This window comes from Vespa velutina, chromosome 13 (genome assembly GCF_912470025.1).
Source record: "Vespa velutina chromosome 13, iVesVel2.1, whole genome shotgun sequence".
NCBI classification, from domain to species: Eukaryota; Metazoa; Arthropoda; class Insecta; order Hymenoptera; family Vespidae; genus Vespa; species Vespa velutina.
The window spans coordinates 545,613-571,018 of NC_062200.1; the positions used below are offsets into that span (position 1 = coordinate 545,613).

A 25,406-nucleotide genomic window follows, 5' to 3' on the forward strand; every position below is an offset into this window, starting at 1 on the left:
GAAATATAAATTTGAAAGTATCGGACTATACAATTAATATTATTCTAAGTCCGCGCGCGTTTTCGACTTTATAATGTTTAAATAAATGAACTATTGTTTAAATATTACTTTACACTATCCCGCGTGCTCGAAATATTATTTAAATAATTATAAAATTAGCGTAAGTATTAATTTCTAAGTACTCGCGATAAGAAAAAGATAATTGCGATGTGCACAGGTCGGAGTGCAAGAGAGAACAAACTCGGAAACTGTCAAAGTTAAAAGAAAGCGCGTTTATGTTTATATTACACAAGGCCAACTACACCGAAATATAAATTTGAAAGTATCGGACTATACAATTAATATTATTCTAAGTCCGCGCGCGTTTTCGACTTTATAATGTTTAAATAAATGAACTATTGTTTAAATATTACTTTACACTATCCCGCGTACTCGAAATATTGCTTAAATAATTATAAAATTACCGAGAGTATTAATTTTTAAGTTCCCGCGATTAGAAAAAGAGAATTGCGATGTGCACAGGTCGGAGTGCAAGGGAGAACAAACTCGGAAACTGTCAAAGTTAAAAGAAAGCGCGTTTATGTTTATATTACACAAGGCCAACTACACCGAAATATAAATTTGAAAGTATCGGAATATATAATTAATATTATTCTAAGTCCGCGCGCGTTTTCGTCTTTATTATGTTTAAATAAATGAACTATTGTTTAAATATTACTTTACACTATCCCGCGTGCTCGAAATATTGTTTAAATAATTATAAAATTAGCGTAAGTATTAATTTCTAAGTTCTCGCGATTAGAAAAAGAGAATTGCGATGTGCACAGGTCGGAGTGCAAGAGAGAACAAACTCGGAAACTGTCAAAGTTAAAAGAAAGCGCGTTTATGTTTATATTACACAAGGCCAACTACACCGAAATATAAATTTGAAAGTATCGGACTATACAATTAATATTATTCTAAGTCCGCGCGCGTTTTCGACTTTATAATGTTTAAATAAATGAACTATTGTTTAAATATTACTTTACACTATCCCGTGTACTCGAAATATTGCTTAAATAATTATAAAATTACCGAGAGTATTAATTTCTAAGTTCCCGCGATTAGAAAAAGAGAATTGCGATGTGCACAGGTCGGAGTGCAAGAGAGAACAAACTCGGAAACTGTCAAAGTTAAAAGAAAGCGCGTTTATGTTTATATTGCACAAGGCCAACTACACCGAAATGTAAATTTAAAAGTATCGGACTATATAATTAATATTATTCTAAGTCTCGCGCGCGTTTCTGTGTATTTAATGTTTAAATAAATGTACTATTGTTTAAATATTATTTTATCGTACACAGTGTACATAGTATAGGACTTTTATACAGAAATTGTTTTAAATTTCTCGCACATTTCCGTCTTTTTAATATTAAAACAATTATGCCAAATGATGTAAAATAAATTTATACCCTCTTGTTAACATTTATTACATAAAATGTTTGTAACCAAAGTAAAGTAAAAAATAAAATCCATTTCATTACTTCTACTTGCAAATACACTATTAATGATTGTAATAGCTACATTTTATTAGATAAGTAATAAGTTTAAGCTATAATATTTAGTACATATTACATTTATTTATGATTCATTTTTTTGTCTGATTAACTTATCAGTATTTTTTGTTCTATTCGTTAGTAATTATTTTGCTATATAAATTATTGATTTTATACAATAGTCAGGTACTCTGAAGCAAGTTGCAATGGATCAACATGGTATGAAGCAACAAGTCGAACTTTTTGTCCATCCTGTGTTGTAAATTCTATAGCTTGTTGTCCATCTGATATTTCTGCCTGATCTTCGCCTCCCATTTGATTTATAGTAGCAACAGCTGTTGCATCTGTATCTTCATCCTAAATAATCAAATTTTTTTAATGAAACTTGAAATATTTCACTATTTATAAATAATATCAATTTCTTCTAGATATAACGATATGCAAGAGATTTATATAAATATGAAAAGCACAAGTAGATAAACTTACTTCTAATGCTTTGACAATTGCTTCTGCATCCGTTTGTATAGTTGATATTGAACTTGTTTTATTTACTTCATTGATTGCAGTATTATTCACTGTTGATACATTACTATTCTGATTTACATGAACACCTAAAGATCCTGCAAACTCTTGAGTGATTACACCTGAATGAACTCTAATAGTTTGACCATCATTTAACTGACTAACAAATTGTCCTTGTGATAATAATTGTCTTGCGTCTTGTATAGAAAGTGGAATTGGATTACCTTCTTCATCTGTAATCTAGAAAAAACAAAATTCAATGATTATTTTATCGATATTAATATATATTTAAAATTTTATTATATTATTTTTATTTTACTTGTAATTGTAAATCTGGCTCCGATAGTTCCATATCCATTCGTTCATCCGAAGTATTGGCTGTGTGGTGATTATGCGTTTGGTCGGGGAGTATTTCACTTTCAACATCCAAATGAGGTAAAGATTGCCCTGGAGTACTTACCATTCCTTCTTTTTCACGCATCATACCAGCATCAACTATAAATTAAACGTAATTTATGTTTTCTTATCTTTCAAATACTGAAATATATCTTATATTTAGCCTGGCAGGATAAATAAATTATAATGATACCAAAATGCAATGTTCTTGATAAATTGGGATCATCAGGATCTTGATAAGAGACATAAATAATTTGTTGTATTCCATCTGCAGATGTTTCTTCCGCCGTAATGACTTGAGCCATTTGATCACTTAATGAATTTTCATCTGTCTCTTGGGAGCCTGGTAAGATTTGCCATACTTCACCAACTGCAGAACCTTCAGTTATTTCACCTAATGTTAAAACTTTGCTTTCTCTATGCACCTGTGCAATGAATTGTTTTTTATTATATGTATATGTATATATATATATATATATTCTGTTATCTACATACAGTAGAAAATGATATATAATAACTAATGTTTTAAATTATAAATTACCTTTTTATGTTTTGTTAAGTTAGAACAATCAGCAAAAGCTTTTCCACAAACATCACAAGAATATGGTTTTTCACCTGTACAATAAATTTAATATACAGTATAAAAACAATAGATAATGTAATTTAAAATATGAAGCACCGTATATAAATACTACATATTACTTATATGAACTAATACCTGTGTGTAACCGAAGATGTTTTTTTAAAGCCCATTGTTCTGTAAACCCACGATTACAATGGGCACATTGGAAAGGTCTCTCTCCTTTATGCCTACGTACGTGACACTTCCAGGTATCTTTATGTAGAAAACATTTGGCACAAAACTCACATTTCCATGGACGTTCACCAGTATGACGTTTAACATGTAATTTAAATTGTGACGAAGTTGTAAATTTACGTCCACAATAATCACAACAGTATGGTTTTTCTCCAGTATGTATGCGCATATGCTCTTGAAGATTACCATTTTGGGAAAAACTTTTGTGACAAACTTCACAAGTATATGGTTTATGACCGGTATGCCACCTAAAACATGTCATGGTATTAAAACAAAAAACAAAGTGACAAATAAAATAACAAATAAAATCACATATTGCAATAATATAATCATAACAATCAATGTAATCACCTGTAATGTAAAGTCAAGCTGGTTTTATGAGCAAACTGTTGACCACATATTTCACAAAAATATTTTTTCTCGCCTGTATGTGTAGACTGGTGATTAATTAAATTTGCTTTTGTTTTAAAGCTAGCATTACATGATTTGCATACATAAGGTCGATCATCAGAATGTACAAGTTGGTGACGTTGTAATAATTGCTTATGTTTAAAACTCTTTCCACATTTATTACATACAAAACGACGGCCATTATTGTGTTCAGCTTCTTTATGATATACAACAGAACTTGGATGATTTAATACTTTTCCACAAATATCACAAGGATATCCTTTGTCCGATTTGTTTCCCTTTAATAAAAATTTTTATGATTTTTTTTCTTTTTAATATTATTAAATACCAATATATAATTCAATTTACTCTTTTTCTAAAATTATATCTATATATTACATATATTTATAATTTATATTGTATATATCTATACTTATATAACATATAATTATATCTATATATATTACATATATTTTTTTTCTATGGTTTTTATATTTCTTACATACCTCATGAGTTAGCATATGACCTTTTAAATTTGTTTGATAAGAAAAACTTTTATTACAAATGTTACAAATAAATGGTTTTTCGTTTTCATGAATTATTTTTACATGTAATTCACATGATTCTTTTGTGTGAAATGTTTTTTCACATTGTCCACACATAATATTTGTATCTGAATTATTTGTTACATTTTTGTCTGAAGTCTCTGTGACTATTTCCATATTCTGATTATTTGTAAATGTATTTCCTGAATCCTTAGTTTCATTCGGCGATGCATTATTCGATACCGAATTTGTATTTTCAACTGTCTGGTTTTGATGATTATCATGTTCATCACTAATTTCTGTAATACCACATCCAGTATGTTGGGTCATTTTTTGATGCAGTGCAAAATTGTCCTTGTTTGTAAATAACTTCTTACATTCTCTACATTCGTATTTTACACTTTTATGGAAACTTCTGTAATTCATGAACATTTAATCAAAATAAAAAAAAATAAAACTCATATAATAAAATTCATAAAACTCATTAATCAATAATCATTTGTCTATAAAAAACCAAAACAAAAAAAGAAAAAAATATACCTACTTGTGTACAATATATCTACTACGTTGTAAAAAACCTCTACCACATAGTTGGCAAGTAAATTTATTTTTTCGACGTCGCAATTTTGGTCTACCACGGCCTCTTCCACGATTTACGATTACTAATTCTCCTAAATCCTTTCCTTCTTCAGTTTCTAAATGTCCAATTATTTCTGAAAGAGAATAATTTTCTTAATTAATTTTATTGTGATCATACTGAAATCAATCCATAATATCAAATGTTTATTATATACTACTGATTTAATTATTCTTAATAATCTTTAAAAGAGAAATTACATCAAATAATTACTAAATATGTTAAAATTAACCTTCTTGACCATCTGGAATTGAGACATTTAATCGTTCTTCAGAATCATCAAAATGATCAGCTTCTTCGTCCTCTTCTTCATCTATAACACCTTCTTCCTTAAATATTCTTTCCAATTCTTTGCCTTGAACAGCTTCCATAAATCTATTTTTCATTTATAATTATTATGATGTGGTAACATTTGATACTAAAAACATATGTTCAGTATATTTATATACTTTTTTACCTTTTGGGAACTTTACGCTTTCTACGACGTCTACCATCACCATCAACTTCTTCAATCTCTTCCTCTTGTTTATCTTCTTCACCTTGACTTACTCCTTCTATAATGTCTTCTTTTAAAATTATCTAAAAAATGTATGAAGTTTGAACAAAATAGAAATATATAAATATATTCAAATACATTACTCTCTTATTAAAAACCTTAGATTCCATATCAGTATGAACTTTGGGAGGCCGACCTCTTTTTCGTCTTGGTTTAATTAAGCCTTCCATTTGCAAACTTATTTCATGTTCAGCAGTATATAAAGATCCATCAGGCATTACTGAAAAGTGACCATTAATATTATTTTTAATATTATTTCAATAATATTATTTTCAGACTAAAATATATTCTATTACCTTTAATGATTATCTGTTGTTCTAATTGATTATCTTCACTATTTCTTATGTTATTATCAGAATCTGGTAATCCTGTAATAACTTCTGTATTTTGTCTCTCAACACGTAAACGTTCTCTTTCTGCTTTTCTTTGCAATTCGACCTGATGTTTCCACATCTCTCGTATTTTTTGTTGCCCATCCACCAATAATTTAAAAAATTGTACAGTAGCCTCCAGCTGAATATTACAGCCAGGGCAGATTGTTCTAGGTAATTTGCCATCATCTCGAATCTAAAAGGAAGAAAAATTCTAGAAAGTCCTATCAGATTATTAAATATAATCAATTTACTATCTCAAAACAATATAAAATTGTTAATATATTAAATCTATGAAATGAGAATCAATGAATTTAATTCATATGTATCGTATATGTACATTACCAATTTTTATATTTGTTTCTTTATGATATAAAATAATAAGAGAATAGTTTTCAACTCAGCACTTTAAAATAATATATAATAGAACTGCTCAACGTAATTTATCATGTTTTTCAAATCTTTGATGTTTTCATAAGATATCATATGTTAAATTAATGATTTTATGTGAACAGTAATAACAGTTCATTAAACGAGGAAGGAGTAGATAGGATAAAATAAACACGTGTTCGTTAAATACAAGTTTTTTAACCAATAATGAGAGTATATGTGACGGTGTAAATAGTAACAAAAGGGAACGTGTATTCATTTTTTAGCCTCATTATTTTTATATCAATAAAGATTAATTTTTGCGGTGCTCACTTAATGATAATTGATCATCAAGAACGATATTGAATATTTGATCTGTGTAGTAGTCGATAAACTCGTATAACGAAAACCAGTGGAGCCCCCATATGGATCATTTAGTGAGCAGTAGGAAGTCAAGTTGTAGTCTAATATTCGAGTATATTTAAAAGTCTTTCGTACCTTTAATGGTAAATAGCGATTCACCATAGAACTTAAATCTGTATCATCACCCTCACCCCTATACAATAATTCTCCATTGCCATTGTCTTCCGCACATAGCCGACAAATAGTAGAATCATACAGACGGACCACCGCCATGATAATAGTACAATGAGTAACAGCATCAGAGAAAATTTAGTGTCCGATTAATAAAAGTGGACAGAAAAGGAGTGTTGCAGTGACATTCTCGATGCATACAGTCTTTCGTATATAAATACTATTTATTAAACATTAATATATCGTTGTTTTAAGATCTATCTATACTATTCGTTCGTGTGTATTAACCATCGATGATTATAGAGCGATTCGTTCACGTTCAGAGGTTAAGTCTAGTTCGATTGGATCACATTCAGAAGTAGAAACCTGTGCGCAACTTGGATGTGCAGTACGTTCATTTGAAACTTACGAATATTGGCCACGTTGGTTACATGAATTTATAAATAAAATTATTGATTTCATTCGATTTTTACACATAACACGAAAATATAACAAGGTGGGGGATTTTACGTTATTATAAAAATATTGATAATACGTAACTCTTCTATCAAGTGTATATATATATATATATATATTTATATATATGCATATATATATATATATATATATATATATATATATATACGGTGAGAGATACGCGTATCTATGTTATTATTAAAGAGTTCCGAGAAATTCTACAAGAAATAACATTATATTATCTATTTATATTTTGTAATGATTTCATATATCCCGATTATATTCCAACAGATTTATGTACGAAAGTAAAATATATTTACCTTATCCCTATGATGTGTTTTCAATAGATTTTGCAACTCTTCGATGATTGGTTCCTTTTTACACCAATCATTATGTTCCTTTAGCTATTGGTCTTTTAATGTTCATTGAATATCATCGAGTTTTTTCTTTTCTTTCTTTTTCTTTTCTTTTTTTTTTTTTTCTTAATAAAAATTATTACGGACATAAAATATTTATCAACTACTTATGTTTAAAAGATTATTACAATACTTTTATTTTATTTATATACAAGATTATGTTTGTCTCATTATACTTTGTTACTGTACTATTGACAACTAGAAATTTTATAAGAATATAGTAAGGAACGAATGTATATACGATTTTTTAAATATTTATGTTGAAATATTATGTTTACATTAAAATAGTAGATGTAGATCATTATTGTAATATCGCATTGGTAACTATTTTATTAGAATATTATAGATATATAGATTTTTACTCTCTATCTTACATAGCATACTAGTTGTAGGAGACATTCATAACGAAATATTAATACATAAAAATAAATCCAAATCATTCAAGTGTATCATACTCTGCCAAAGGCAAATTTCCAATAATGAAAATAATTAAATTAATACAGTATATAAACTATAATAATAATGATATTACTTATTAAAACCAATCTTTCCAACATCTATATCTAGAAATTGCATATGCAGATGACTTTCAATTATCTGGAACAATTCTGGTGGTTGTGGTATTCTTCCTGTTTCAAGTTTTGACCACACCGGAACATCTGTAATATTTTATTAATGAAATTATTAATATCGTTAATGTGATATATATATATATATATATATATATATATAATTTTATAATTTCTTATATGTATAAAATATTGTATACTGATTAAAAAATAAATTACACGTGCACACATACCATTAAAATGTATTTCAAATGCACCTGATGAAATAAGCTGACCTTCTATTGCATTGCAAATAAAAAATATCATAACACAGGCATAAAAACGATTGTCAATACACCACCGCCATAATGATGGTTCTGGTTGACCCAGCCGTTGAAATATATTAATTCCGCTAATGATTAAAACAATGATAAAAATTCTTGCTGTTCCCTAAACAAAATGACAATTAAAGTATGTGTATAAATCAAATATATAAAAGATAAGAAAATAATATATTTACCAAAATTTGGGCTATCAACATATTATATCCAGGAGGATTAAAGTTTTCTCCATCAATCTGTAATTCTGGATATTTTTTTCTAAGAATACCGACATATTCTTCATAAACTTTTCTGTATCCACATGAATAGCTAAAATTATGAAATAATTTGTAATAATAAATACATTAGATCAAATATGGATCTAAATATCTTATATATACATATATAAATGCATAATACATATAAAAACAATTTAGACGTTGTTCTTAAATATTTCTTATGCTATTATATTTCCTTAATCAATAAACAATGACATGGAGATTTTTTTATACAAAAGTAGACAATCCAATAAAAATAAATATTATGGCCCAAATGATAAATTTTATTCGATTATGTGTTCATTGTGCTAACTTTAATAAATATAATAATATCACTCACGCTACGTCTATCAGTTATTTAATTTTTCCTATACTTACCAATAAAAGAATTTTAATCTTGGCCCTGTTTTTGCACGAAGTTTGGTTAATGGAACTTCATCTTTGTCCGCGTTAATTTGTATAATTACAGCACATAGAGTAACAAACAACAACAAACTTAGACTTCCCTTACGCATTGTTATTTAGTCCATTTAATATAAGAAAATAATACAGACGTTGTAAAAAAGTCACATGAAAATATTAGACACGCTTGAAATGAACTCTAATCTGCTGATTACGATTTATCAGGGGAGCCAAACTATTGTACAGAACGAAAGTTTGTCATTCAAATAATAAGATTGTCAACACTAGGTAGCGCTTTTAGAAGCGATACTAGCGCACTTACAGATATGTGGATTATAATAGAAATTCTTCTTTATTTATACGTATATGCATATAAATTTAATCCTTCTATGAAAATATTGATATCTATGGTTATGATTTAAAGATATTATGAATGGAATGATTATTACAAGTATTAGAATTATGCAATATATCTTATGATTTTAATATATCAAAAATCAAACTTACAAATGATCTTTTGGTTATAGATTATTATTTATTTAAGCTTTCTTTTCAAGGTTTCTACTGTTTTTGTACATTGTGCACAAACTTATAATTATTTGTTCTATGATTATAAATATTCACAATTGGCTATACAAGTTTACAGCAATTTAGGATTAATTAAAATGTTGAAGATATTTATTAAATATTACAAATGAGAATTTGAAGCAAAAAAAAAAAAAAAAAAAAAAAAAAAAAAAAAAAAAAAACTGAAAATTAAAAAATCATAATAAAAATGAGTTCTATTAAATATCGTCAATTTACAGGAACTTTTATGATAATAAGAAGTATGGGTAAGAGTGAAAAGATTTTGATGTAATAACAATTTTATATTTTCTTTTTTGAAATAACTTTAGGTATTTAATATAGATATCGTTGTTGTTATTATTATAGCTACTGTAAAAAGATTTTATCGAAGAACTAACATTTTGTCAAGTGGTGGAAAATTTGAAATAACTTTGGATCAAAGAAAACTTAAAACGCCTAAAGGGAAAATATTTGAAGTAAATAATAAAGCTTTAGCTTTAGCAGTGGCAACAGAATGGGATGCACAGAAAGATATTGTCGAAAAAGAAAATATGCACTTGGTGAGTTTATACAATAGTTATAGCATTATTTAATTTTCTTTCATATTTTCTCTTCTTTTTCAGACAGCTTTATGCAATACTGTATTGGATAATCCAAACAATCAGACCAAATTAGATATAGTGAATTATATTACAAATTGTTTAGAAATAGATACAATTCTGTTTCATTCCAGTGTGAGTATAAACAATATAAAAATTAATTATTTTATATAATATGATGCGAGAGTTGTTTATGAAATATATAATTGTAGGAGGTAGATGATCTATATAAGTTGCAAGTTGAAAAATGGGATCCTTTAGTGCAATGGTTTTGCGATCATTATAAAGTAAATATTGTTAAAACCCAAAGTATAGATACACCTACAGTGCCAGTAGAAACCAAAACTATTTTAACAAGACATTTATCGTCGTATGATTTTAATGCTGTTCATGGTAAAATATCACAATTTTGTCTTCAAAAGTTATAAAAATGATAAAACAATAAAGATTTATGAAATATCTAGGTTTTTTATATGCAGTTAATGCACTGAAATCGGTGATTCTTACTTTGGCTGCTATTGAAAGAGTAATTAACGTTGAAGAAGCTGTGAAACTGTCTCGCTTAGAAGAGGAATATCAGGTATTGTATAAACAATTGTTAAAAATGTAAAGTATTACAAGTGCAATTTAACATTTTCATTATTGCACGTATTTTATAGATTTCACACTGGGGAAACATTGAATGGTCTCATGACCTCAGTAAATATGATTTACAATCTCGTGTAGCAGCTGCAGTTCTATTTGTACATTTAAATTCATACTTTGTCACTTCGCTACCCAAAGGAAATAAAATTCTCAATAGTTAACTATTCCTTCCTGTGGAATATCAAATTATTGATTATTTAATTTAATATATCAACAAGGTTTGTAATAATTTAATAAAATATGAAGAATATTAATATGTTCGATTTTTTATATGACATTCTGTAATTATTTATTGATTTGATATATGACAGGTTGATAAATTACTAGAAAAACGTTTTTCCACTGCTACAGAACAATCCGGACCTGTCCAATCCTTTGTGCATATGCAACTAAAAAATAGATTATGTAATTCATGGTAAATGATGAAATATTAAAGAAAATAATTTTTACAGAAGGTAATAGATACCTGTATGTAGAACCATGATTCAAGCATACTGCACCATTTTTGCAGGAATGACGAATACATTCGTTACGGTGGCATTCACCTACACCACGTCCAGTGGCTGGACTAGAACTGGTTACAGGGAAGACCGTATCCTTCGTACGCAATTCGATATCAAATATACACCCAGAGAAACCAGTGTGTAATGGTAGATCATGTGGTAGCATTTCAAAATTTTTTGATTTGTGACCTCCTATAAAATACTTAGGAAATGTCAAATGGTACGATCTAGGAAAGAATTGAACTATGTATAAATTGAAAGATCAGATTTTACAAAGAATAAGATGCAAACCGATGTAAAGTATAGGAGATACGTCAAGTTGAGACATAACGCCAGCTGCTTGGCCGGTAACATTGTCTGTACCATCAATGGCAAGCCACGCATCTCTCCCTTTTCTTCCAATATGTAATGTATGTGGATTGTGGCTTTTTATTCCTGGTGCAGCTGCAGCCGATACAGAAGCTAGGGGTGTTTTTGTGAAGATTCTGCGTACGCCTAGATAAATATCACTGCACAAATGAATGATAATCGCACTAGTAGGAGCATATGCTCCGGTGCCGTTGTTAATTGTTAATACCGATTTACCTGAACCAAGATCCCAGGTTAACATAATATAACCACGTACATACGTTATAGAGAGATGATCTGATATTTCTTGACGCGAACCACTTTGTCCTAAATAAGCTATGAGAGATATTTGATCTAAAGTATGTGGAATGAGTTTCATTTTAAGTTCCATAGTGTCCTTTATTGAATTTGAAACACCATAAGCAATATATGATGAGAAGCCTGGTACCAGACTTGAAAAGGACGGACGTATAACAATGGTATCTGAAAAATATTTGGTAAAAAGTGAAATTACAGAGGTAATTAAAAGCATATTACAATATAATTTTTAGTTATATTTCATATCACCTTCTTCACAAAAAAGTCCATGAGTTCCAATTGGACAAATGCAAATAAAACCAGTTCCGGGTGAACTTATACAGGTCGCACCTAGCGAACAAGGATTCTCGTCGCATATTGAACGTTCGCATAATGTCCCTGTATAACTGTCGGATTACGTGAATAAATTATTATGAAGTATTAAAACATTTCGTTTAATATTTAAACATGAAGATTATGATAAACGCACTAACTGAAACTATACTAACCCGGCAACGCAGTGACAACGAACAACACCATTTGTTTCTTCACACGCTCCAAAGTTTTGACATGGATTTGATAAACAAAAGAATGACGTACATTCTTCAATTTGAAATGTCTCAGTAGAATCATGAATAAAATTTTTCTGTATACCATTTACCTTCAATTATAAAATCATCAATTTATAAATATAGAACGCACAAGCATTTCTCACTTTGCGCAAATAATAAATGTAATCGTATATTTATATCTAGTACCATCAATGAATTCATGCAACCAATAAATCCCATGGCTACACGAGGAAAATAATGGGAAAACGCCAATGGTATGCCACCTAAATTTAATGTAGCACGATGTGGAAACTTTTCCCGTAATGATAACATTTGTTCACCACTTACAGCTGTAGTACCATTTACTAACAATCTAGCGGAACATTTATCAGTTTTATTCATAATATAATATTCAAATCTGAAAGAAAATAACGAAATTTTATGCAATTTTTGTTTGTCTTATATAAGTAACGACAAATCGATTTCTAAAATTCTACCTCATATCGATCTCCGCTTCAAATCCATTATTAATGGCGGAATCAATCTCGCCAAGTAACATCGTTTCCAAACCGCACGAAAATTGAAATTTCAATATACTACTTTCTAAATATATTAAAGCATAACGTTCATCGTCAAAATATACATGAAATATTATACCATTTTTGAAACGGGTTCGAAGTTTTACATAAATCCGAAGATTCATAGTATCATTATTGATGTTAATATTAATACTCTGTCTTGCATATGACTTTCCATTAAAGGCCGCGCTTTTAATACTTTTACATTCTTCCTCGTGTTCCGTACAGTTGCACTATAAGCGCAAACAATAAGTAAATATAACAGCTATAAGATAAAACAATTCGTCTTATAACATTCAATACTTACGTCCGATACATTGCGAGCAGAAGGCATATTGGTTCCGGTTACACAAGAATTTTCATTGCATTCAATGCTCGTTGACGATTGTTCCGTCGCAATGGATACTTGATCGTATTTTGTATGTAATGTACTATTTTCTAGATCAAGATTGACTGTAGTTTCAGTTCCATTTACAATTGCACTTATAGTAGTGCTGTGTTCCCGAGATTGCGTCGTTGAACTCTTAGGTGTAATAACGGACGTTGACGTTAACGTGGATGACAATTCTTCTTCCGAAATTGTGGAAACGGTTGGCGGTTCCGTCGTAAAAATAGTTTCTATTAAAGTTGTATTTACCAAAAAATTATCATTATCTAAAATAGATGATGCCGTTGTAGCATCAGTAAATAAGCGGCTGGATCGGGTAGTTGTATCGTTTTTAACATCCTTGAAATCAGTCACTTCTACTGTCGGATAATATCTGCGGAAAATAATTGTATTTACACAAATATCAGAGTTAATTTTCTTCGAAACATATCAGAAATATTTCCTCACCCAGTTGTACTTGTTGTATACGATGGCGTACTATTTATTTCTTTACTCGTTTGTTGATGAGTCGATGAAACTGATATTGATGAAAATGATTCCGTAATATTATCTTGATCAATGTCCGATGCTCTTGTACCATCTGTGAAGTTATGATAACTAATAGGTTCTGTTATTGGTACGGAAATCTCAGATGTGGTAGGAATTGTTTCTTCCTCGGTAATCCTTGCTTCTGATACGGTATGAGTTTCTGAAGCATCCTTTTTAGTTGACATTTGTACAAAAATCAATGATGTCTCAGTAAAAAATGAGACATTTTCTGTACTAGTCGTGACTACGTTCCGATCTGTCTCCATAGCTGATGTTGTTTCTATCGATGGATACCATTTTGTATAATGATCGATAGTTTTAGAAACTGTCGTTGATAACATGCTGGTGATCGGATAAGGATACAGACTTGAACTGGTAGATGTGAATAACATAGACGTAGGTGTAGATTCCGATGAAGACGTATCGATTGACTTAACGCTACTAACATTTACTTCTATCGAGCCTTTTGTCATAAACGGTGTTGATGTCGATGAGATAATGTACTCTTCGCAAATCATTCCGCTATAATCAGGAGGACAAGCACAGGTGTAACTATTGATTCCATCGATACAAGTGCCACCATTTTCGCAATTTGCTGATTTTGACTCGCAATCGTCATATTTGAGTTCGCACAGTGTACCGTGATAATCAGGTACACAGTAACAAACTGATTTATTGTCTTCTAATAAACACACTGCGCCGTTTTGACAAAGATTTTGATCACACGGTAAAATAACTTTGTCACAATCTTTGCCGGTAAAACCTATTAAAAAGTGCATAATACTTTTATTCCTTTTCATATTTCTTCGAAAGAGAAATCAATTTTATATTTCTGAAAAAGGATTACCGAATAAACAAGCACACGTGTAAGTAGCTGGAACATTTATACAAAGCCCACCATTTTTGCACGGCGAAGTAACGCATTCATCAATATCTTCATCACATAATCGACCAGTCCATCCTGTAAAATGACGAAATGAAAATAATTTATTTAAACGTACGCACGTGTACGTACTGTAAAAATTCACCTGCTGGACATCGACAAAAGAAAGAGAATCCTGGTCCTTCGATGCACTCACCGTAATTTTTACAAATCGTATCGTTACAGACCGAAGCATCGATTTCACAATAATCACCTAATAATAAATAATTTTATATCGTCGCTGTCTGTAAAAAAGAATGGTCCATTTGAGGTGAGGTCACTCTTACCTGAGTATCCATCAGGACATTGACATATAAATCCATCGTAATCGAGGCAGGTACCATTGTTGAGACAAGGTTGATTCGCACATTCGCTATACTTTTGCTCGCAATTTATTCCTGTAAATATTTTACCAGGATATACTGTAATAAATATACGTGATGAAATGAATTGCAATAATTAAAATATGTACCTATGAAACCTTCGGAACAAGTACAATTGTAAGCTGCCACAGCATCCGTACATACTCCACCGTTGAGGCAAGGATTTGACCAACAATCGTCCCAATTAATTTCGCAATTAATTCCGGTATATCCATCGATGCAGTAACACGAATAAGAACTACTATTTACAATACAAAATCAAAGATCATCGTTATGATAAAAAGTGTGATGATATTTAATTCATCAAAATAGAAAGTACCTGTTGTCATTATCCAAACAAATTCCATACATACAGGGATCGATGCTGCAGTTCGATTGTATCAATGATTCGCCTGTCACCAATGTTGTCATGCATACAGTTGCTAAGACTATTACGATCCCGTAAAAATCATTTGATTTCTTTCCAACATGTACCCACCTGTAGGACAACGTGAAATTAATTCGGTCGATGACCCTTATTCATATGCATCCTTGTATTTCTTTTTTCTTTGAATTACCTTCCCATATCTATTATCAAATGAATTGATGAAAGGAAGAAATGTTCAAAAATGAAAACCTTTTGTGGTGCTCTTGGCACAAATGTAAATTCTATACTAAACGTATATTTATTAGACATTGATACATCCAATCCATTTGCTGCCGTTGACCGGCTACCAACGGTAGCCTTAGCAACAGTGAAGCTACACAAGGCTTTCGACTTATTGCTTACGCCTGCGTAAGGATAATCTTCTCGATGTACAATCGTTTTTTTTTTTGTTAATCCGAGAAGTATTAATTTATAATTAATTACGTTTAACACAAGTACAAAATTATATCATCATCTTCTCTTTCCCCTTTATTCATATAGAGAATCGACATATTTAATCAAGAACTATCATTTATTCGCATATCTATTCTCATTTTTATAAAGGTCGATCAATTATACATATACATATTCCAATGAATACAAAGAGCGCGATCTCGAAAGAGTCTCTTGCACCTTTTAGGTATTTAATATAATTCAGTCATTATAGGAAAACGAAATTGGAGCTTTTATATTAAAATAGCATAACTCGCTCTCATATTAAAATCTATATATATATATATATATATATAGAATTCCAATAACTTTTGCCACGTGTGTGATTCAATGATGATAATCGTTATATCACACTAAACGCGATATAGATTTTAGTTTCATTGCACCCCTGAAAAAGATGAAATAGTTCATGTACATATACAACATTTACGACATATACGAACAGATATATTATGTAAGAACGCAATGTTGTAATATACGCAGTGTATAAAGATATCATGCACAGACGAGAAGTTTATACCTTCGAGTAAGAACCGTGACTCGAATTGTTCATTCATTCTTTTCAACCTTTCTCAAAGTTCGTATCATGAGTGTCGTGGAACCGAAGAAGACAGAGATGGTCTTGAAAAATCATTTAAAAAGACATGCATTATTGTCCGATGAATCACAGGCCTGGACCGTCGGTTATTCATCTTTCGAAGGCCGTGGACTGTTTGCAACTCGTGATATCGAGGCAGGAGAATTAATATTTGTAGACAATGCTCTCTTAATATCACCACGAAATTCCGAAAAGTATTTGCCATTATGCGTATCTTGTTACAAAAACGAATGTCCTCTTTTCCCTTGCGATCGCGGATGCGGTCTTCCTATATGTTCTCAAATATGCGAGGATTCAAAGAAACACATGGAACATGAGTGTGAATATTTGAGAAAATTAGGGCCAACTTGCGGTTCGACTTGGTCTATGGATTTATTACGTGCACTTTTGGCAGTAAGAGCGATTTCGCTTGATGATGAGCAACGCGATGTCTTGGCTATATTCCAATGTCATCAAAACTTGAATAATGATTGTGAGGTATGACAATATGAGTATAACAAACGTATTGTATATTGTTAAGAAAGGCAAGTCGCATCATATAATCTGAAATTAAATTAAAATCATCCTTATATTAATTCCATTCACTTTTGTAATTCCAGTAATAGCAAAATAAAAAAGAATAATAGTGAAACTCATTGTAGAAAGACATCTACTTATTTATATTCGATATTTATTATGCATTCGACAATTGAAATAATCCTTTTCCTCTTTCTAAGAAATGTGAAAAGAAATTGTATTTTTTTTCTTTTTCTTTTTTTTTTTTTTTTTCTTTTTTAAGGTCACATTACTTCGGAGTAACGTAAAAAATGCTCCAGAAGTCAAAGATATTGATTTCATGATGATGGTCAGTGGAATTTTTAATACAAATTCATTTGAAACGATTGTCGTACAAGATAAAGATCATTGTACGAGTTTGCGCGGCCTTTATCCTATGGGGGCGTTGCTAAATCATGCCTGCGTACCTAATACAAGGCATCATTATGATTCGCATCAACAGCTTTATGTCATAGCTGTCCGTTCCATTTCCGCGGGGGAAGAAATTACAATGACTTATATCGATCTCTTTTGGGATACCACTTTAAGAAGACAAGTTTTAAGCGTTACTAAGAATTTCTCTTGCAGATGTAATAGATGCAGAGATCCTACGGTAAATAGATTTTTGGAATATCGTCGTGTAATATGTAGCTATATATATATATATATATATATATATATATATATATATATATATATATATAAAATATTAAAATATTGTCTTTATACCTTCAGGAATATGGATCATTATTAAGTGCACTATACTGTGCAGCTGACTATTGTTCTGGTATTTTATTACCTTGTGATCCTCTTAACAACGAATCCGTTTGGATGTGTAACAGATGCCAAACTATTATTAAATCAAGACAAGTTTGTTTATTCTTTCAACTAACGTATTATATCAGTTTGCATTATATAAGAATTACCTTTTTACGCTTTAGAAATTGTACGCGATAATGCTCGTTTATCTATTTCTAGATTCATTCGATACGTTCAGGTTTATCGGCTATATTACAAGAAAATATATCCAAACCTCCCCGGGAAATGTTAAAATTTTTACAGAAAGAACTTTCGATCTTAGTTCCACCATCCAATTATCTAATGGCAGATATTAAGTATAGTATCATTTCTTATTTCGGTAAAACTGAAGATCTATTATGGGAAGGTATGATGATATTTTAAATACGATTATACGTATATGCTTCCTAAATAATCAAGTCACATAATATAATGTAATATAACTTTGGTATTCTTCAATATGAAGGAGTTCAACATATTTATATTAATTTAGATTTAACAGATGCCGAACTAGCAATTAAATCTTCCTTCTGCACAGACTTGTTATCAATTTTAAATATCTTGGGCTGTGGACAATGTAGAAAAAGAGGTAGTAAAGTATAACATTAAATAATACAAATAATACAAACTGTAAACAGGAGAGATAAATTTACATAATGTTTTTCAAAATTTGAGGCTTACTTCTCTATGAATTGTACTGTACCGCCAAGGAACAATTACGACGCTTTCAAGGAAGAAACGATTTTAAAGAAAAAAGATTGATACTTTTTAAAAAGGTACGTCGATTTATGATATTATAATCTTATCATTTCATTTGGTGACTGATTATAGTTCATTTATTAGATGAACATCGAAGATAACGAATCGCTCTTAAACGAAGTTATTAATATTTTTCAAAACGACGTTGTGGCAACAACTTTCTTAAACGGTAACTGCTGATATTTATATATGAAAGTATGCATTACTTCGAACAATTCGAATAATCCACGATTCTTTTACTAGAGAGGAATTATACTTTTAGTAGCAGACTATGTTCTAACTGAAACATAGGAAAGACACATTATTCTTATATCTTATTATATTGTTATTAAATTAAATAGGAAAATATATTACTTCAACTATTTTGATATACGACATATCAACGATCTTATTATTACATCGAGTTAAATAAATGGTGAAGGAATTTTTCATATACATAAAAATCTGTATACATGTGTGACATTAATATATTCAATCAGGCCTTGTTATATTTCTTTGTGGTATCAATCCAATTTTTTGCACATAACGATACATGTTACAGCAGACTATAGAAACAGATAGTAGATTTTCAAAATTACAGTTCCAGCGATAATACAGCTAGACATTTTTTTACATCAATACATTTTTATCGGCATATTTGACATTTCTTAAGCACATTTCCATTTCTTAGCTTTGTAAAATTTATTCTCTGTCTAGTTTCCTATATTGTCTGTTTGTGTAAGGAATTTTTTTCATCGCAAGCTCATTGCTTAATGCTCATTGCACAATGCTTATTAATACTGAGTCCGATTAATAAACAATGATACATGCGTGTATTTCCACGTTGCGCATGAAAAAGTATAAGTGATACAAATTTACAATAAGAGTTATAATCAGCAAATAGTAGAATGTTTCAAATTACTTGCTGTAACAAACACTTTGCTGTTTCGTATAATGTTGTACATGGCTTTAGAGCTTCTATATCATATTCCAAATCATCATTAGTTGTATTTTCATGTCTGCAAAAGAAATCATAAAAAAATTAAGGCAAGATAAAAAAGAGAGAAATAATTTACATACGTACGTGTGTATGTGTGCGCGCGTATAAACAATTGTACAAATATTTTATATAATTCATGCATATATTTTTCTTACCTATATACTAAATCATCCATGGACGGCAATAGATTGTTACTAAGATTACGTAAGAATTCATTTCTGGTTAATGCCGTGTGAACTAATGCTACATTATCCAAGAATAAATCGGTATGATCTATTTAAAGAATTTGAAAATAGTATGAGTATGCACAGAAATATATTATTTATACGAATTTAATGCTTTTTACATAACTGACCTTCTTTCCCATATTTTTGAGAGAATTTATTAATAGTATCTTCACCAGCATATTTGAAAGATATACCAATTCTGTGAAAAATTGCTTTACACTGCCAACGATTTTCTGCATTATGTTGCCCAGAAGACAGGGGCCGACGTGGTTGCATTTCTTTTACAAAGCTTTCCCAGTCAACACCCAAAGCATCACCTAAACCTTTACCACTTGTTTTAATATCCTCTTCTAATTCGCCATCAGATATTTCTTCAAAGTCCATTGTTTCCATATTTTCGTCATCCATATTTCTGGAGAATAAATTCGTATGACTATCAATGATTCATTAATTTCACAAATTTAAGCTCGTATAAGATTTTCGCGAAATCGTTTCATTACCTAAATGCCATAGTAACAGTATTATCTTTTCCTTTTGCATTGAATACAGTATCTTCTATGGATTCTTTAGGTGATGGCTGAGCTGTTTCTTGAATGACAGATTGCTGTTCTTTCTGCACAGTCTCAGGGGTCTTTTTAATTAATCGTAATTTGTTTGATTCAGCATCCTGAATGCAAAGAAAAAGGAAGAAAGAAAGAAAGAAAGAAAGAAAGGGGGGGAAAAAAAAAAAAAAAAAAAAAAAAAGAGAGAGAGAAAAGAAATACATGAATATTAATTTATTCTATTATTAGCTGTAGTTTATACAAATTAATCACATACCGTAACTTCTTCCTCCATATTCAGAATATCATCAGGATCATCGCTAATGTCACTGAGATCACTTTCTGTATGTAGAGTTTGTAAAGATTCTTCAATGCAAGAACGTTTCGGTTCAGGTAAATGCGTTTCCTTCACTTCAGATTTCTCCCTTGGTGTATTTTTTTTCTGATATATTTCTACGGATTTCTCCCGATTTGTGTGTAACCTGCCTTCAGCAAGTTCCATTAATTTCTTATTAATTGGTTCTTCCTTCATGCTACCATAGAGAGACGCTTGTTTGGAGGCATGAACTGGACATTCTTCCCTGATTTCTGGATTCGCATAAGGACGTCTTTTACTGTAATATAATTAAAGGAGACATTAAATGTTAATAATTGTTATTATGATTTAAGAGCGCGCGTGCGTCCATACACACGCACAAGCACACGCAGACGCACACAGACACCCAAATAAAACATTATAATACTTGTGCGATGTTGATTCTCCTAATTCAACTTCTTTAGATCGTTCGTTTCTGTAGTGACCTCGAATATGTACGGGTTGATTATCCCATTTTCGATTTTCATTGGCTTTCCAATCGGACAAAGAATTTTCATATCGCTGGGCCCATTCATCATCGTGAGCCTCCGAACGTGGAAGACTGTCCCTACTACCCCAGAGTGCTCTTGCTCTCCATTCTCTCTCCTCCCAATCAACGGCTGTGTAAGATCTATCTCGGCCATGTTCAACTTCTCGATGATGTGCCTCCCAATCGTCATTGGGCACAGGTTCGTCTCTATAATGCAAATTTTATATACCAATAAATATTTATCCTATTTAATTCTATTATACATAATTAGTATGGAAAATAAATGAGAAGTACCTTAATGCGGTACTACCGGTACGTAATTTATCTCCACTATAAATGGGATGTCTGTGATGATGATGATGATGACGATGATCGTCGAATGAGGATCTATCGCCAGTTTGTACAACATATCTCGAATCTCTCGATCTTTCCTCGCGAATCCCTCGTCTTTCGTCGAACGGGCTGTCGTATCTTCTACCATCAATTATTTTCCTTCTATCGTCTTCGTGTGCATGATGATCTCGATAATCTAAATGTGGATTAGATTCTTCCTGATCCTCCCAATGATCCGCGCCGAGTCTTCCATAATTTCTGTTAAAGCTTCTTTCAATTTCAATAGCTCGTCGTGGGCTAGCATCTCTCCTTTCTACCACACGATCTAATTTAGTTGGCGTAACCCTTGATTCCTTCCTATCGTGTTCGGAGCCATGTCCACGTTCGTACCTTGTACTAAATCTTCGATGTCGATCTCTTTCGTAATGCGCCGTGTCCACTCTATCGATCAAGTGATCGCGCGAGGCAGATAAAGCGGGTGTTATTGCTACTGCCGATGAAGACGAAGTTGCGGACGAAGGGACCGGTGGCAACAATGGTGCAGACGACCCTGTCGACGGTGGATGTACAGTTTTCTCAAGAAGAGGAACTTTATCCAACGATCTTTCACGTGGAAATCGATCAACGCGATCCCTCGGTGAATTGGTGGCTTTGCGATTTAATGCATCTTTATCGGCACCATTTCTATCGTATCTGGTATCAAAGCGCTGAGATGAAGTTCTATCGCGTTCGTTAAGAGCTTTCGTCTCGGATCGTTCTCGTTCCCTGTCGCTTCTACGATCACGCGTGCTAGCTTTTTCATACGCGCTTTCTTTACCCGCGATCCGTTCTTTATCTCGGCCATATCGTGAATTTTTCTCCCCTGTTAGACTTATTGACGCCGACGGCACCAAAGATGAAACATCCCTATCTCTTGCTTTGATAGATTCCTTATCTCTATCACGGTCCCTATCCCGATCTCGATCCCTCTCACGATCCCTCTCGCGTTCTCGTTCGCGATCTCTTTCACGATCCCGATCGCGTTCCCGTTCCCGTTCTCTGTCACGTTCACGATCTCTATCCCTCTGTCTCTCCCGGCAACGCTCCTGGGTATCATCCTTTTCTTTATCGCGCTGTGGATCACGTTGATCACGGCTAAATCTCGTATGATTACGTTCATCTCTCGCATGATCTTTATCACGGCATTCCCTGCTTTTTTGTCGCGCTTTGTCATTCAAATACGATTTCTCGTCAAAATCTTTATTAACATTCTTACGGTGTGCCTCGTCTTGGCTGGAAGATTGCCTTTGCTTTCCTTGTTCGCTTTTTCTAATTTCTTCTCTATCCTTATTTTTGTCATTCTTATGATTCTCACGATCCTTCTTTTCCACATCTCTTGATCTGCTTGAAGATGAAAGTCTCTCCTGATTTCTTGACGGTGTTACTTCTCGCTTTGATCTTGATGGTTTCTCCGGCGTACGGCTACGTCGTGACTTCGTAGATACAGCTTCCTTATTATACTGATGCTTCGCTCTGTCCGAAATCGATGGGGTCCTTGATCTGACATCCTTTTCCTTACATTTTCCCTTCAATCTATCGTCAGTTTTCATTTTTTCATCGAGCGTCCGATTTTTCTCTTTGTCTTGTTCTTTTAACTTTTCAAACGACTTGTTCTTAATATTTTCTTTAGATGGCACATCATCCGTATCTCTCAGCTTTTTATAATGTCTATCATCCTTCTCCGATTCTCTACCTTTTATCGTTTTAGGCGAATCACTTCTATTTCTTTCTCTTGCCTTATTGGATGGTAGATGATGAGCTACCGACACCGATGATCCCAATAACGTTGGAGGAGTCGATGCAACTGCCGATGTAGAAACCTGTACCGTGGGAGATCTGACACGACTACCAGTCGAATGTTTTCTCGAAGAGGAAGACGTTGATGCACACTTTTTATTTGCTCTTACAGAAATATCTTTTTTTATAGAACCTGCATCGATTTTACGCTTTTTCTTAGTCACAGGTTTTTCATTTTTTGTCCCAAGCCTTTTTATCTTCAGTCTACATTAATTTAAAGACATTAATAACATGGAAATTACATGTATAATAGATCTACCTGAAATTATTTGACAAAATACTTGATATTATATGACAAAATCTATATGATTAAAGACTTACTTCCTTCTTCTTTCCTTTTCTTCATCATAGTCCGTAGAAGCACTATGATGTCGCTTCAATTTCATTTTTTTAACTTTTTTCCGCGAATCCGATGTAGAACTCGACGACGAATCCTCACTGCTAGAACTGCTGCTACTACTAGACGTGCTCGAGGTATGCGAACTTGAGGATGAACTCATTGCTTTTTTTTTCTGTCTAACTTTTTCTTTGCCATGAACTTCTTTATCTTTCTTCATTTGTATTTCTAATTCTCGTTGCAGAAGCTGCCGACGCCTTTCTAAAACTTTCTCGTCTTCGTATTCTAAATCTGTTTGATTCCACTCTTCTAAATTCAAATCAGGACTATGCGATGGTTTCTTTACAATTTTAGAAGTTAGTCGTTTAAATGGGTCCTCAACAAGCTAAAAAAAGGAAAAATGACAAAAGCGATCAGAAATGATTGAAAAATTCAAGACGACAATAAAGTAAAATAAGATCAATACGATAATGATTTCATAATGATATCATAATGATTTGCTACTTACCCCTGTAGTATTTGAAATTGCATTATCCTTCTTCGCGCGCTTGGATGGACTTATCAGTGTGTGAGTGTTTGCATACCTATTCATGAAGCGAAAGAAAAAGAAATTATATTTGTTCTATGTCGCTGATGTTGATTTTCCATTTGAAGTTATAAATGTTTTTAAATACGATGCAGAAGAGATAGAAGCTGCAAGAGATATCTAAGAACAATACAGCAGCACCTTGATCATTGCACACCAATATAGATTTTTTTAATCTTCTTCCTTCATAGAGAATACATGAAACGTGTACTTGCTTGCAATTTTTCCCGTATGAACAGCTGCCATTCAATGCCCAATTCCTGCAGTAATCAGATGTATTTTGACTTGTTGCTGTCACTGCTGGTTTGGTCCCCAACCTTTCGAACACACTGGGTCGACGAGAGTCAGTATTACATTTCGTAGGGTCAACTGTTATCTTCCTTATGTTTGATTTTGACATATTATCACCATAAAACAATTATGTTTTCACAATGGAAGCACATAACTGCAATATGCAAATGTCCATTTGCTATGGAATCGCCGTGAATAGACACCCTGCATGCAAAGAACAAGCACAATCGTCAGATAATCTACACAAACTTCTAAACCATTCGTAATAATTAGAAATGAGAGAACAAAGTTAAGAAAAATAAAATAAAATAAAATAAAATGAAATAAAATAAAGTAAAATAAAACAACGTGATTGAGTTCTTTTTCAAGGTTTAACTGCATAAAAATTGTCAAAAATGTAACTTCCTAGCGAAATTGGACAACAATGAATTCACGACTCGACACATCGAAGCTTCGATTAAGAATGCTTAAAAATACCACT

The 25,406-nt window shown here is 31.7% G+C and overlaps 6 protein-coding genes across 22 annotated transcripts; 2 read left to right on the plus strand and 4 right to left on the minus strand.

Annotated features, from left to right (window-relative positions):
* Positions 1–1,314: 1,314 nt before the first annotated feature.
* On the minus strand, positions 1,315–7,198 carry LOC124953744 (zinc finger protein 271-like). 3 transcript variants are annotated; one of them, XM_047505577.1, is made up of 14 exons: positions 6,637–7,198; positions 5,695–5,965; positions 5,497–5,618; positions 5,300–5,421; positions 5,075–5,217; positions 4,750–4,918; positions 4,167–4,620; positions 3,622–3,959; positions 3,172–3,518; positions 2,995–3,068; positions 2,647–2,878; positions 2,377–2,552; positions 2,022–2,297; positions 1,315–1,892 (listed from the first exon to the last, which is right to left on the minus strand). In XM_047505577.1, the coding sequence occupies exons 1-14, from the start codon at positions 6,772–6,774 to the stop codon at positions 1,707–1,709; spliced, it is 3,048 nt and encodes a 1,015-aa protein (XP_047361533.1). In that variant the 5' UTR covers positions 6,775–7,198; the 3' UTR covers positions 1,315–1,706. The 3 variants fall into 3 exon arrangements, with proteins under 3 accessions (XP_047361533.1, XP_047361535.1, XP_047361534.1); XM_047505579.1 differs by having other exon boundaries at positions 6,472–6,777; XM_047505578.1 differs by having other exon boundaries at positions 6,115–6,777.
* Positions 7,199–7,656: 458 nt separating this feature from the next.
* Positions 7,657–9,345, minus strand: LOC124953584 (thioredoxin reductase-like selenoprotein T homolog CG3887). Its single transcript, XM_047505147.1, has 4 exons — positions 9,069–9,345; positions 8,613–8,742; positions 8,347–8,542; positions 7,657–8,203 (listed from the first exon to the last, which is right to left on the minus strand). Exons 1-4 carry the CDS (start codon positions 9,203–9,205, stop codon positions 8,073–8,075), a joined length of 594 nt encoding a protein of 197 aa, XP_047361103.1. The 5' UTR covers positions 9,206–9,345; the 3' UTR covers positions 7,657–8,072.
* Positions 9,346–9,515: 170 nt separating this feature from the next.
* On the plus strand, positions 9,516–12,123 carry LOC124953583 (ATP synthase mitochondrial F1 complex assembly factor 2). Of its 4 annotated transcripts, none has more exons than XM_047505141.1 (8): positions 9,516–9,925; positions 10,026–10,219; positions 10,283–10,393; positions 10,471–10,651; positions 10,723–10,838; positions 10,918–11,121; positions 11,215–11,318; positions 11,415–12,123. In XM_047505141.1, exons 1-6 carry the CDS (start codon positions 9,868–9,870, stop codon positions 11,062–11,064), a joined length of 807 nt encoding a protein of 268 aa, XP_047361097.1. In that variant the 5' UTR covers positions 9,516–9,867; the 3' UTR covers positions 11,065–11,121; positions 11,215–11,318; positions 11,415–12,123. The 4 variants fall into 4 exon arrangements, with proteins under 4 accessions (XP_047361097.1, XP_047361101.1, XP_047361100.1 ...); XM_047505145.1 differs by having other exon boundaries at positions 11,255–11,318; XM_047505144.1 differs by having other exon boundaries at positions 11,255–12,123.
* On the minus strand, positions 9,868–19,264 carry LOC124953579 (protein eyes shut-like). 9 transcript variants are annotated; one of them, XM_047505137.1, is made up of 17 exons: positions 18,122–19,264; positions 15,959–17,401; positions 15,721–15,879; positions 15,491–15,639; positions 15,306–15,416; positions 15,125–15,232; positions 14,944–15,057; positions 14,016–14,859; positions 13,488–13,941; positions 13,100–13,413; positions 12,810–13,020; positions 12,561–12,712; positions 12,322–12,458; positions 11,992–12,237; positions 11,698–11,901; positions 11,370–11,598; positions 9,868–11,292 (listed from the first exon to the last, which is right to left on the minus strand). In XM_047505137.1, the coding sequence occupies exons 2-17, from the start codon at positions 16,075–16,077 to the stop codon at positions 11,193–11,195; spliced, it is 3,651 nt and encodes a 1,216-aa protein (XP_047361093.1). In that variant the 5' UTR covers positions 16,078–17,401; positions 18,122–19,264; the 3' UTR covers positions 9,868–11,192. The 9 variants fall into 9 exon arrangements, with proteins under 9 accessions (XP_047361093.1, XP_047361091.1, XP_047361090.1 ...); XM_047505135.1 differs by having other exon boundaries at positions 15,491–15,642; XM_047505134.1 differs by having other exon boundaries at positions 9,868–11,598; positions 15,491–15,642.
* Positions 16,502–20,241, plus strand: LOC124953581 (SET domain-containing protein SmydA-8-like). The gene is made up of 7 exons (XM_047505138.1): positions 16,502–17,335; positions 17,637–18,005; positions 18,128–18,262; positions 18,371–18,557; positions 18,684–18,779; positions 18,866–18,966; positions 19,034–20,241. Exons 1-7 carry the CDS (start codon positions 16,847–16,849, stop codon positions 19,127–19,129), a joined length of 1,473 nt encoding a protein of 490 aa, XP_047361094.1. The 5' UTR covers positions 16,502–16,846; the 3' UTR covers positions 19,130–20,241.
* Positions 19,418–25,391, minus strand: LOC124953578 (zinc finger CCCH domain-containing protein 13-like). Of its 4 annotated transcripts, none has more exons than XM_047505127.1 (11): positions 25,331–25,391; positions 24,850–25,129; positions 24,557–24,632; positions 24,033–24,433; positions 21,837–23,915; positions 21,441–21,749; positions 20,975–21,311; positions 20,656–20,822; positions 20,284–20,567; positions 20,084–20,201; positions 19,418–19,947 (listed from the first exon to the last, which is right to left on the minus strand). In XM_047505127.1, exons 2-11 carry the CDS (start codon positions 25,032–25,034, stop codon positions 19,842–19,844), a joined length of 4,062 nt encoding a protein of 1,353 aa, XP_047361083.1. In that variant the 5' UTR covers positions 25,035–25,129; positions 25,331–25,391; the 3' UTR covers positions 19,418–19,841. The 4 variants fall into 4 exon arrangements, with proteins under 4 accessions (XP_047361083.1, XP_047361082.1, XP_047361084.1 ...); XM_047505126.1 differs by having other exon boundaries at positions 25,274–25,388; XM_047505128.1 differs by having other exon boundaries at positions 20,656–20,786; positions 24,850–25,385.
* Between the last annotated feature and the right edge of the window lie 15 nt (positions 25,392–25,406).